The sequence below is a fragment of the Xenopus tropicalis genome, chromosome 8, assembly GCF_000004195.4.
Source record: "Xenopus tropicalis strain Nigerian chromosome 8, UCB_Xtro_10.0, whole genome shotgun sequence".
Taxonomy (NCBI): Eukaryota; Metazoa; Chordata; class Amphibia; order Anura; family Pipidae; genus Xenopus; species Xenopus tropicalis.
This window is the reverse complement of record NC_030684.2, coordinates 52,784,226-52,798,151: the sequence shown is the minus strand read 5'-3', so window position 1 is coordinate 52,798,151 and position 13,926 is coordinate 52,784,226. Positions and strand designations below refer to the sequence as shown.

Below are 13,926 nucleotides of genomic sequence, written 5' to 3'. Positions count from 1 at the left end.
GTATGGATCAATAAGGCATTTCCATTCGGAATGCTCAGTAAACTTAAATTAGTTTGAACAAAGGAAGGAAAGAATACAAAGCCTGGTATCTTATAGCCCTGCCAAGCACTACAAATCCAGTATGGCTTAGCTGCACAAGTTATATTAGCTAGTGGGGCCTATACGCTAGGGTGTGAGTGAACATGTAATATTCAATATGGAGGTGATACAAATTCACCTGCACCCACTTGAGGGTTTCAATATACTCAGGGTACATCATTCACTACATACACATTGTTTCCAAGTAGCAAAAAATAATCACAATGTTTCTCTTTGTTTCATACAAATGCACACTGAACCTTAATCTTGATACAGGTATGAAATCTGTTATCCAGAAAGCTCCAAATTACAGAAAGGCCATCTCCCATTGGTTCCATTTTTTAAATGATTTCCTTTTCCTCTATTATATTTAAACAGTAACTTGTACTTGATTCTATTTCAGAAATAATGATTCCTAACTGTCAGCAATCGATTTAATTAATATTTAATTTCTGTTAGTAGAACTAAGGTATGTTGATCGAAATTACAGAAAGATCCCTTAACTGAAAAACCCCAGGTCCCAAACATTCTGGATAGCAGGTCCCATGCCTGTCAATGAAAATGGTTTATACATGTAAACCCTTTAGGTTATTGGCTAACTGTGCCCTGGTTAATACATATAAACAATCAAATATCTTGCTTCCAATATGGTGAATGCTGTATAGGTTACTACATCATAGCATAAAGTTAGCAAGGGCTACTGCCAGTGCCCCTATCAGAGGATACATGGGGGAGATTAGTCAGGGGTCCTCAAGCAGAAGGGTGCTCCAAGAGATACAAAAATGTGTTGCTTTAGGGGTAGGTGGTATAATGAGAAGCGATTGGATAGATTTGGGGTATGACACTGTCTATAAGGAGAATTATTTTCATTGGGGCCCCATTCTACTGGTAGGCAGTGCCCAGCAACCAAGGGGCCCAGGTGACGGGTGAGGAGGGCCCTACTAACTTATTACTAAGGGGACCTATCATTGCTGATGACAACCCTAGTTACTTCATAACCCTTAACTCAGTTCTGAGTGAAGTTATAAAGAACTTTTATAATAAAAACTTGTTTTAATACCAAGTTGGTTTTAAACATAGTATAACTAGTTTAATCACTTTATTTAATGGGGTTGTAAAACTAAAAATATATTTCTGCCAAAGGAATGAAAATATAATTTTTAGTACACCTTTTTTTTTTTTTTACATATTTTAATGGTTGTAACTGAAAGCTGTATCTGCTGCCCTTTGGCTTCTGCTACATTGTTTCAGTAGTCAGAATGAGCAATGCTGTTAATGGCAGTCAATTAACAGACTGTGAAGGAGCATGTAAGGCAGGGGTGGTCAGACCTTTTTCATCGGCGATCGACCGATGACCGGGGACGCGGAAGTGTGGCGTGAATACGTATGTACGCAGCACTTCCGCACCAGAAATCCACAGGGGATCGACCACTGCCACTGTTAACATAAATATGTTTATTTCTTATTATTGTTATTGTACAATCAACATTGTCAAAAACTAATAAAAATATAAGTTACAAAAAAAAAAATGTACCACTGCATGATACTCCTCTAAATATGGAAGGATTGTGCTTAAAAAAGGTGTGTTTTGAATGGATTTATTTAGAAATTCCCCCTAATCTCTACTTGTCCCGCCCATCTGTGCCACTTCCTGCTGGCTGAATTCTCTGGATGTGCAGGGGGGCCAGCGCCACTCAGGACACTGCACTACAGGATAGGAACCAATCAGCAGCTAGGCTGACCTGATAGGGAACAGCAGCCTGTCTTTGCTTGTGTTATTACAGGGCTGCATATAAGTATTCCACTCAACCCCACTAAACACATACATTTCCTTTAGAACACCAAACACTCTATTTTTGCTTTTATTACTTGACCGTCAAGTTGAAATCCCACTTACAACTACAGTTTATTCCTCTGACCATTGCTGCAGATTATTTTAACAAGCTAATAATGAGAACTAAAAGCCAGAATTAGTCCCAATGTGCTTAATTTGGGCAGAAAAACCTCAATCTAAGAAACATTGTATTCCTTGTAGATATTAAATGATATGCAGCTAACATATGCAGTGGAAACAATGGTGAAATAAAAATCAATTACTTTTAAGTAGAATGCCCTAACTCTCTTCCCATATTAGTTTTCATCCCTAGAGTTTATCTGATACCAAGTGATATATTGTACAGTTCTTGATTTCCTACTTTTAGCTAAATTATGCTTCAACAAAAGGAGTTTGGGGGACAGCAGACTGGGTTTGCCTACTTGATTACATGAATCATTCCATTAAATGGGATCTAAACTCCATGAAAATAAGCTCAGTGAACTTATTCAGAGTGGTCCCTGGTTTCTGAAAAAAAATAGCAGCCTTAGACACTTTTAGACTGCTAATACCCTACATTTTGCTCAACTGTTCTAGTGTCGATGAACCTGTCTATGCACTTTCTGTACTGTCAGTTAACCCTAGTACGTTTTACATTAATTCATCTTTTCTGCTTAGATCCCCTTTAATAGAAATGATGTAACCCTTGTTCTTCAAAAATATGTTGGACGTCTGTGTCAACTGAAAACAGTTGTTCAAAATGTGTCTTGCCCTTTATAAAGTCCCTCGGATTCTGGGTCCCTAGGAAAAAAAAAGATAAATTCCTACTGCAACAATGGTCCAGGGCTTACTTTCTGACTATTAAGGGTCAGTGGTGTAACTATAAGGCGCCACCACCCTTTGTGCAAGAATTCTTTGGAGGGGCCCAGCACACACAGCAACCCCTCTGCCACCTCCCCTTCCGTCACCGCCGCTGCCCTCTGCTCACATCAAGGTAGAAGATTGGCTGCAGAGGGGGAACTTCCTTGGAGGAAGTGGACCCTGCGGTCTGGACCCCCTGTGATCACAGGGTCTGCTTCCTCTATAGTTACACCAGTGTTAAGGGTTAATGTAACTACTGCATGTTCCACTTTTAATAAACAATAATTGGGTTGAAATTATTATTATTCTGATTATTTTCTTTCTAAATACAAAACTGTCAGAGGATAGCATACTTTGGGGGGCATATGTATATATACAAAACACCATTTTTTTTCTGCCATAGGGAAGACAGTAAGTCAGAAATATGTATTGTCCCTTAAGGCATTTGTTCTATCACACCCAAAGCTAACTATCCATTGCTGCCTATGAATGTATATTAGATGCTATTTAGAATGAATTTGTTATATCTAAGAAGAGAAATAGCTGGGAAACACTGTTGATAAGCACCCAGCACTGATTATTAGAGAAAGCCTTATGCTTTATGTCTGTTCTTATTGCATTAGCCTTTTTACCGGCTTCCCCTCTGCCCTGGGAGTTGTGTCACCTATCTGTTAAATGTGCAATTGGCTTCCACCTCCTACGTGATGCATTCAGTTCAAAGCCACCGAATTAGCTTTAGATATATGAGTTTTCTCCTAGCACTGGCTTATTCAGCACAATATCTTTAATACTGTAAAAGAACCCCTAGATTAGAGTATCTCAGTGACACAATATATATATATATATATATAATTTATACCTTTTGCATGCCTCAAATATTTTGCAGTAAAGCCCTAGAAAAGTATAATATACTATATAAATATATACTATATTATATTTTCTGCTGGATTTTAATTAGGTTATCTCCATACTTAATCGGGTGATGTTTATTTACAAAATCGCAGATGCTGCAGAAATTCTTTCCATGAAATTGTTTCATGTAATTTCTAAGAAAGATTCACAGAGGATATTAGTGCCTGTTCATATGCACCCCAAAGTTAAAGAACAAGAAAAAAAATAAAATTATGGCATACCAGATCTAAGCTTTTTTGGGAGTCGCCCTATTTTTCCCACGCCTCACCTGGGTGTCTGGAGTAACAGCCTAGTCTCCTGTAATTTTGAACCCAAATTAATGTTAACCCACCACTAAAAATCATTGAAACCATAACCCAAATAGCATCAGGAATAGAATACACTGGGTAAAGCATAATGTGCGATTGGGGTGTGGCCAGAGGTAATAGGGCATAGTAAAGATGCATCTGATTTGAGCTAGCATCTGTGCTGAACTACTTCTCTCTGCAGCCCATTCCTGTGTCATAGCAGGAGCGGCTGGAGGTACACAGGTTGCACTTCTCTTAATCTGAACAATGATTTCACCATGATTTCACAAAATAATTTGCACTTTTGCCTACATCATATTCTGGTCCCAGACAAATGTCCAACCAGGGATGTGAGCCAATGATTTAGAAATGGGGATCACCTAAAACTTCATGTATAACAGGTGTGTTCCATTTAGACACTACAAGGAGAAATGCAGGTTCCCATCTACCCATATAACACCTGAAATAATTTTTTCTTCTTAACTGGAAATGAAAACAACCATATAATAATCAGTCAGTTTTAGTCTACAGCACTATAGTTATTGGGCCAAAGGTACATGATTTAAATGTGTCAAGCTAAATCTGTACAAGAGGAAGCCATTTAAAGCATGCATATTGTTTTATTGCAAATGTCTGTTCAACAGCAGCAGCCTGTCCTCGCTTGTATTCCCAAGCCGTGCTCATCTATTATCTTGACTAATACTCCGCACTGTGGTGGCTCAGTAAGAAAGCTCTAAATCCCTATCTTATAATGCACACTGGAGGGGCATTATTAAGAAGGTAAGTATGTGCAGGGCCAAGGCAGTCATTCAGTGCATTTATAAAGGTCACATCAAGAAGCAGAAGTAAGCCAAAACTGACACTTTCCAGTACAGGCATGGCAGGGGTCTCCCACCTGTGTTGACTACTGTTACACTGAATACCTGTAATACAGGATTTTCCAAGAAAGGCATTGTTGGGGGGTTGTGTAAACCCCTAGTTCACTGCAGTAAAGAAGCCAAGTTAATATTAGGTGCAAGGCATTCTGGCATCATCTCAGGTGCAAGGGGTTAGATGGGACACACAGCACCTCTGTGTACAAAGTTGTTTGTACCTAATACCATTAGTGCAATTATAATTTGGCTAAGTTATCAAAATGATATATTATGTCATATATGCCATGTATATTGTCAAAGGATGACACATACCTACAAACACAATTGTTGCTGAACAATCAACCACACAAAACAAGTGGCTCACAATGTAGGGTGTAGCGACGTTACAACTGGTTCATCATATCTAATATACATAATGAACATAATGGATGTGTTTGGGGTTCTAGTGACAAAAACCACCAGAAATATTAAGTATGACAACTTAGATAATATGAGTTGTCTTTAATAGTTGTGGAGCCCTGAGTACACAAAGACCTGGTATTTATATAAAGTATTTCTGTCCAACTTATACTGCCTTTAGGTTACTCCAACTGCTTTAGGTTGGGAAACACCAATGTTGAGCGCAGCAGTCATCATCTTTCCCTACTGCTTCTATCAGACAATACTCCAGCTTACTCTGTTTGGCCTCTCTGCCTATGGGACCCAGAACAGTCACCCATTAGTCAGATGTCCAAATGTTGGTAAATGCAACTCCAAGTATCACACTGATTACAAAATGCAAAGAGTTGGCAGTGTGAATTGGTTAAAGTTGCCTATGCATTTGTATAAACATAAATCCATTTACAAAAATGCTAACTTTTCTTTTTATTTTAATGTTTATGACCTAACAATAATTAACACTCTCCACTTTAATTATAAGGCACCCTAAGTATAGTCCTACCTTGTGTCACACCTAACACATGAAAGGCATCTTCTGGACAGCAAAATAATACTTAACACACATCTGTGAAACAACAAACTGATAATTTAGCTAAATAAATGTCTGTCCAGCATAAACCATCTCAGATGTGGCTCGTAATGCTTTCATATCCCAAGCATAAGTACCCAGTACATAAGTCCCTCATTTAAAGGGAACCCGTTTTTCCAGATAGGGCAGAAAGGAGTTAATGAGCTCATTTTGCAGTGCTGAGGGCACCTCTCTGCACAACATCTCAGGAAAAGGCCTTCTACAGTTTAAATCTATCAACGTGCAGAGTAATATTTTCCATTCCCCATGGCACTCCAAAAGGTTAAGAGAAACAGCAGCCGCCTTGCATCTTAAAGATTTCAAATGCCATTTGTTATGCACCCTATCAAGTGCAGCAAGATCAGGGTCAGACCAAACGTCCATTGCATTATGCAGCATTCAAGGCTCGGGAGCATTGCCTCCAACCTGTTGATCGGCAGCCACTGCTGAGCTACAAACCCTAACCTATTCATGCAACTACAGGGAGTGCTTGGGGTTGATGATAGCAAAAGGAGAAGAAATGCAGTCTCCCAGCACCCTCTATCAGGTTGCCCTGTATAATCATGGACCTTATTTTACACAGTTCAGTACAATACTATCATATTTCCACACTGAACCCTTCCATTTGGGGAGGAACGTTCCAGCTTAAAAAAGCATGGACCACTTTTTGTAGTATGATATGAATATGTATATATATCTCTATGTGATCACCTGCTGCCCTCCTAAATATCTATAGGCAGAGCAAGGCCTGAGGTGGAGAGGGTGAGATTGTGATTACTACTTGTACTCACCTCTGGAAGGGGCATTCCATTGATGATGAGGTCAGGCTGTGGAGGGCTCTGGTTCGTGAAGGTGTGGTGATAAACGTGGTTGGACCCTGCATTCCGTGTGTTTTGATTTTCCACATTAAGAAAGGTGCTGTCTGAACGCCTACACCCAAGCGGGAGGGTCTGCTGGTGGTAGTCAAAGTAGTTTAGGGATGAAGTAAGGGAGGAACAGCTCACCACGTTCATTTTATCTGTCTCCTCTACATCTCGGGGTACGAGGCGGATATCATTCTTGCTGATTTTTTTCTTTTTGTTGGACTTCTTTTGGTGGCCATAGGAATATTCTGCTATTCTGCAAGACAACATTAATAGAATACAAGAGCATGCAGATTTTATCATGCATTTAGAAGTCAGACAGTTAATGAATGTGAAAACCCACATATCCCACCAGTATTAGACAAAATCCCAGCCTGGCTTCCTTCAGAATGATTCTAATCAGTCATTAATATCAATATAAACAGTTCCTACTCCTCTAGACTAACCATGTTTAAGTTGATTTATACTAAATATATATGAAAAACTGTGTCAGAACCATTAGAATGTTTTATGAATGTTTTCTGTTTTATTAGAACGTTACGGTGTTCTTCCAATTCCACTTGTGGGCACTGAAAGATCAAGAAACCAGTGCCTTAGTAAGGGTGTGGCAAGGAGAATATAGAAATGTGTGGAGAAGCTGAACTTTAATCAGCCGAATTCAGAATATATACAAAAACAGCTCTAAGTATATACTTTATAGATTTAAATACCAACCAACATTTGTCAGGTTGATTTGTAGAGGCTAGAGATTATATGTGAACATAACCAAGCATCAACTGACTACATTAAAACAACTATCCGGCGTATTATTGAAGTTTCCATTCATTTATGAGAATTCAAATAATGTTACAGCTTGAGTGAATGTAACAAAGGGTAAAAAGATACATACAGTTAACCAAGCTATTCTGACCTCTCTAATGCTCTCAAGTGCTCTAATGTAATTCTTTTTTTTTTTTGTTTTACTAGCCTCTGAGCAAGCCTTTTCCTGTTGAACATAAATATATAATAATATCTATGTGTTAATAATGTTGGTCAGCTGCAAAGAAAAATATGTAGGAGAGGAATAGGAAAGTCCCTTTTCTTCCAAGACAAACCCCCCCAGACAAACGTAAGGCAAGACATGAACCTATGAACCCATTCAACAGCAGAGCTAATGAGAGGCAACACCTTTAGATACCCTTATTCTCCCGCTGCAGCACTGCTACACAAACTGGGTGACTATGGGAAATATATTAACTTAAGCTTGTCTTTGGTTCCTTATAAACAATATACTACATGTTATATTTATACCAGCGTTGGGGAGTTACCCCCCTTCTCTCCCTCAACCACTAGCTTTTTATATGGTCATATACCAAGACAATTAAAAAGGAAAGATTAAACTGATAAATACATATGCCTATTTATTTTTTTTTCCTCCCCAGATCCAGATTTGTTACTACTTCTGAATTAACCATTGCATTGCCAGAGGCTTTTCCCTTTGACAAAGAGGCCTGCCTAGTAATGAAATGGTTCAGCAAATTACTGGCATTAAAGCCGCTTAGGGCAAGAGTGGCAATGCAGTTTGCTGGAATGGTCTCTATTTTATTGGTGTATGATGGGGTTAATGCCAGAATGACATCCCGATGACAATCTGCCTGCAGTGCTGACCCTGAGTGATCAGGATAAATGATCTGCAATTGCAAATGTCACATAAAACAAAAAAAAAAAAAAGAGATTTATATTCAAGTCTCAATGACATTTTCACCATGTCAGAAATAAAACCACTGAATTAAATAGTAGGTTTGGCACAGGAGACATTAAAAAGACATTGAATTCTCGGGCAATAAAAAGAAAAATATTATAAATATACAGATTAGATTGCTGGAGGATGAAAATGAATTGGAATTGCAATCTATCACGTGCTATCTTTTTTCGAAATCTCACCCAATAGTAGGCTTTTCGCGGAAGGGTTGTGATGTCATTTCAGAAAGTGAACTCCATGCATGATTTGCCCTAAGCAGTAAATGCAGAGAATACATGCACCCCCCCGTCCCACACGATCATCACTTCTATATCAGAAAAAAATAGCAATTTTCTGCTTTCTGCATACTGAATATCTGTGGCGCTGACAGAATGTTCTTCTGCTACAGTGACATCATTTCAGCTCTGCGGTGAGCCGAGTGTATTTGGACAGAGGCAGATGTTTGCACGGCTGGTTGGAAAACAGTTCATTCTTTGACTTATTGCATCTGCAGGTTGGATGCATATCTTATTTCAGCCCCCATGAGCAGGAGATTGCCTCTCATTTCACTGAAGGGTTAACCACTGGGCCTGTTAATTTACTGGGTAATCTGTATTTGGCCAATTACCACTGTGCTAAACACTAACGCCTGTCTACAAGGCTGTGACTTTTATAAGGATAGATAGATGATAGATAGATAGATAGATAGATAGATAGATGCCTCTACTTAAATATTAGAAAATACCTATTACATATATTTAAAGGTCAAGTAAAAAAAAAAATAGCTTTCCCCATTACAGTAAGGCTTGCCTTTTTGTTTATGCAAATCCAGTACTCAGCAGGGGAACCCAGAGGGAGGCATTTCAATTCCCCCAAAACTTAAATTGCTATTGTTTATATTTTCTATTACCTTAAATAAAATCACTGTCTATCAAATAAAATCACTGCCTCAGAAAAGCTTGTGTTTTATTCATGCCCCTATGGAAGGAGTGAGGGATGAATATGAGAGCAGGAATGGTTTCCTCACCAGTAATGGGATTAATCCATTTATGAGGCATTGCAGCTGCCCCTGTAGGGGATCTGATTGATATTCATGTGCAGTTAGCATTTGTCGACTAAACTTTTTGTTAGTGCTGGTAATATTGAGGAGGAAACAGCACTTGTAGCCCTGTTTCCTATGCACAACATCGCCTGCTTGCCTGAGCAATTAGCAGCTACACCGCACAGCCTTGTGACAGATAAGCTTTCATTACTTAAGCTGCTGCACTTGCAGTTTGGCAGTGATATAAATAAGTACTTGAAAATCTCCCATAAAATCATTTTAAAAAAAGTGATTCAATAATGACTGCAGTTTGTTCGTTTATCCGTGTTCTTTAAGTTAAGCGATTAGGAAAAAGCTATTTTTTTGGGAGAAATAAAATGATTTTAATTGAAGAATATATAATCTCCACATCCAAGTACATGTATGGAAATACAGAAATCGTGATGTTTTCATTTAATTCTGTGTTCTTTTAAAATCCACCCTTATACAAGTGTAATTTCATTCTGATATGACCATTACTAGTGTGTGCAGTGACACCAGCTGGTAAATGTTGGTATTGCAACCTATTACTCTGTTCTTTTCATTGCTCTGCTTCATTGACTATCTGCTCACTGACATGAAATGGTCTTTTTGCACTGCGGACACCTGCAGGATTCTGTCCCCTTCCCCTGACAGGGCCCCTGCATGTAATTTGTTAGTATATGGAAGGATGCAAAGGCCTAGTTTTACTAGTAATGTAGAAGCACGCTATATATTGAATTATACATGTTATTAACACTCTATGGCAGTTTTGGCATCTATGATTAACCCTACAAATGCCAAACTGACGTCTGTATACACAGTCTCCATTACACTTGGTCCTTAGCATATCATTTTAATAAAATACTTGTTGCTATATACAGAATGCCAGTCTTCTAACCTTATGAACACTATTATATAAGGGTACTTGTTGGGGGGGAACACAAAAACAAGTCTAAAGAGACACCAACAGAAAAGGTATTTACCTGCAGTTGTATGTCCTTATTTCCTTGTTGTCTCTCTTGCATTTCACTGCCACAAAAATCATGGTGACAAAGAGAATTGCAGCAATGGATCCCAAGGCAATGATAAAAATCAAAGATAAATTAACAGATCCTATGGACTCCTGGGCATCCAAGGTTGGGGACAGATAGATGAGAATCAACGCAGATGCTGAAAGTGATGGCTTTCCATGATCGTGTGCCACCACAATCAGTTCATAAGTGGTCTTTGAATTTTCCCCAAAAGTTCTAGTGGTCCTAATCTCCCCATTCACTTGATCAATCTCAAAAAAGCCTCTGTCCCCTTCGGAAATCTCATAGGAAAGCCTTCCATTCTCTCCTTCATCATAATCATCAGCTTTGACCATAGTCACTAAGTAACCCACACCTGCATTCCGGGGAATGTACACCTCAGAGGTCCCATTGACAAGAGGTGGAGCAGTTATCACTGGAGTATTATCATTTACATCCACCACTATGACCCTGACAGTCACGTTGCTCTGGAGTGATGGGTTACCTCCATCTTTTGCTAGAATTTTAAATTCAAAGGCTTTGGTTTGCTCGTGATTAAAAGATCTCAGAGCATAAATGTCTCCCGAGGTTGGGTTGATGGACACATAGGTAAACACTGGCATATCTCTGACCTGGGATGGAACAAGTTGGTAGGACACACTGCCATTTAACCCCAGGTCAGGGTCTCTGGCTGAAACCGACAACAGGTAAGCCCCAGGGGTGTTGTTTTCAGAGACAATCACCTGATAGAATGTTTTAGAGAAGTGAGGGTGGTTGTCATTCTCATCTGTAATTCTCACTGTAAATGACTTTGTAGATTGCAAGGAGGGATTGCCACTGTCTTTGGCCTGGATAGTAAGATTGTACTGATCCCTCTGTTCTCTGTCTAACCTGCCATCTACTAAAATGGTGGAAAAGCTCTCATATTCCTGCAACCTAAAAGGCACGCTGCCCAGCAGTTTGCACAGAACTCTTCCATTGATCCCAGAATCCTTGTCTGAGACCCTAACCAAAGCTATAACATAGCCAGGGGGAGCATTCTCACTCACTTCTACCACCTCACTGTTGACTGAAAGCAAGTTAATGACTGGCACATTGTCATTCATATCCAGGACATTCACAGTCACTTTACAATGAGCAGGGATGGAATTGGGTCCCAGATCTTTAGCTTGTACATCGATTTCATACACATGGCCTTCCTCGTAATCTATAGCTCCACTGACAGTAATCACACCAGTCTTGGGGTCTATTTTGAAAAGTTCCCTGGTTTTGTCTGACACATAGCTATTAAAAGAGTAGACTATCTCTCCATTGGTGCCTTCATCTGGGTCTGTGGCATTGAGATCAATAACCATGGTGTTAAGGGCAGAGTTCTCAGGAACATTTACTGTGTAGGCAGCCTCCTCAAACATTGGGTTGTTGTCATTAGAATCTATCACTTTGATATTTAGTTCCACAGTACCAAAATTGGAGGGATCCCCACCATCCAGGGCTGTGATAATATAGCTGTAGTGAGACTGGGTCTCCCTATCCAAGGCTTTCTCTACTACCAGCTCAGCAAATCTAGACCCATCGCCCCTTGTCTTTATTTCTAAGCCAAACAGATCATTGGGGGTAATTTCATAGGTCTGCACCCCATAATTACCGGAATCAGGATCATATGCACTCTCTAGAGGGATTCTGGTTCCAGGGCTTGCTGTTTCAGAGATCTCCAAGTCAATCTGGTCAGTAGGAAAACTGGGTGCATTATCATTAAGATCCTTGATCTCTACTTTAATGACACAAATCTCCATAGAGTTGGACATGACCTCCAATGAGATGACACACTTGGGGATCTGCCTGCACAGCATATCTCTGTCTATCTTCTGCTTGGTGACTAGCAAGCCCGATGCATTGATGTCCACCAGATGGGAGGCTGAGTTAGAGACCACTCTGAAGGCAGGCTGCCTGGGGTCCAGCACAAAGCCAGCATCTTTAGCGTCCTTAGCTACATTGGCAATTACAGTCCCAGCTCTCTGCTCCTCCTCCACTGTGTATTTCAAGTTGATCAGAGCTCGGGATCGAGTCCAGGACACTACCAGCAAAAGCAAAATGTGCAACAAATCCATCTCCCTGCTCAGCCACAACCACATAGTAGAAGGGGCAATGGATCAGGACTACAGATGGAGGCGAGCGGTACAAACAGGAATCCACAATCATATACACACTCACTGTGCCAGCTGAAATGGATGTAGAGATGCAGAGCTGAAGTTGAGCAGTTCATGCACAGGGATGCTGCGGCTCTACCTTGGCTGGGCTATGGGCGAGAAGCAATGGGAAGCCACAGTGAGTTGCCGGGGAAGACACCTGCTCTGCAGGCGCAACGTGTCACTCAGCAGCAGCAGCTCTCAGTGCGCACCGGTTGAGCACTTTAATCGCGCCCTCATGGCTTGTAGTCATTGCCTTATTGTGCCAATACCTGGGCTCCCCGGGATCATGTCACACAGTCTCTGTGGAGTAAATTAGCCCCTTTCTGGGTCGATCCATTGAAATCCAGGCAGAAAAATAAAGGTGTCCTTTAAAATGATGAATGTAGCCAGGGATGAGTCTCAGCACCATTCATTCATTTACGCAATGCACAGTGCCCACCGCCGGCTTTCATCTGCAATTGTGCATCTGCCAAGAAAATCCCATGTCCCACCTTGCTGGCTCCCCGTGTGAGGGTTGCTAGGGGCTGAGCAGGTGGGGTGTGAGGGTGGGATGTGAGGGGCTTCTGGGGCAGATAATAGATCCCTTAGCGATGCGATGGCAGGGAGCAGAAGTCAAGTAGTAAGCACCACATCATGCCCAAAAAGAACAAGTGGCCCCCGGCATCATCTCATCTCAGTAGGAAGAGAGAGAGAAAATGATCACCTTCCTCAATGAAGTAGTTTAAAATCCACTGCGCAAAGGAGGAAAAAAGCGGCACCTGTATATTAGCTGCTCGGTGCCATCAGTGTAGCCTGCAGTTATTCCTATCCCTGGCTGGATGTGCCTTTCTTGTAGTAGCGCTGAGTCCCTGTTATAACAAGCGCCCGGCTGCCTCTCGCTTGGCTGCTGCAAACTACTGGCTGCGCTCTGACTGAATCTACAGAGAGGGAGAGAGACGGGAGGGGGAGTGCTAAGTTGGAAGCTACTCCATGCTGCAGCCAATCACGGCGCGCCAGGAGGAGGGGGGGACTCTGATTGGGGATGGGGAGCTTCAAATTTCGAACAAGGGTTGAGAAAGTTCCCCAGTCAGCAGCAACGGAGCTGCGGAGAGGAGGTGTCCATGGTGCTGCTACTGAGGCTTCTACAGGGGATTATTCTCTGCATTGCGCCCGGGCTGCCCCCAGCTTGCTCTCATGCTTGCTCATTGCTCACCCTGACACATTAGCCCACTGAGCTTCCCTCCACCTGTCCTGCTTGGGGCACAGCAGC

The 13,926-nt window shown here is 41.0% G+C and overlaps 1 protein-coding gene across 4 annotated transcripts in view; it reads right to left on the bottom strand.

Annotated features, from left to right (window-relative positions):
* Nucleotides 1-13,593, bottom strand: part of pcdh19 (protocadherin 19) — a 111,362-nt gene extending 97,769 nt beyond the window's left edge. For 2 of the 4 annotated variants that reach the window (XM_002938375.5, XM_004916888.4), the window contains exons 1-2: nucleotides 10,462-13,593; nucleotides 6,624-6,951 (exon numbers count right to left, since the gene is read on the bottom strand). In XM_002938375.5, the coding sequence (XP_002938421.1) occupies nucleotides 6,624-6,951; nucleotides 10,462-12,620 (2,487 nt within the window). In that variant the 5' untranslated portion in view covers nucleotides 12,621-13,593. The remainder of the gene's footprint in view (nucleotides 1-6,623; nucleotides 6,952-10,461) is intronic. The other 2 variants (XM_004916889.4, XM_012969243.3) reach the window with 1 other exon arrangement.
* Nucleotides 13,594-13,926: the final 333 nt, after the last annotated feature.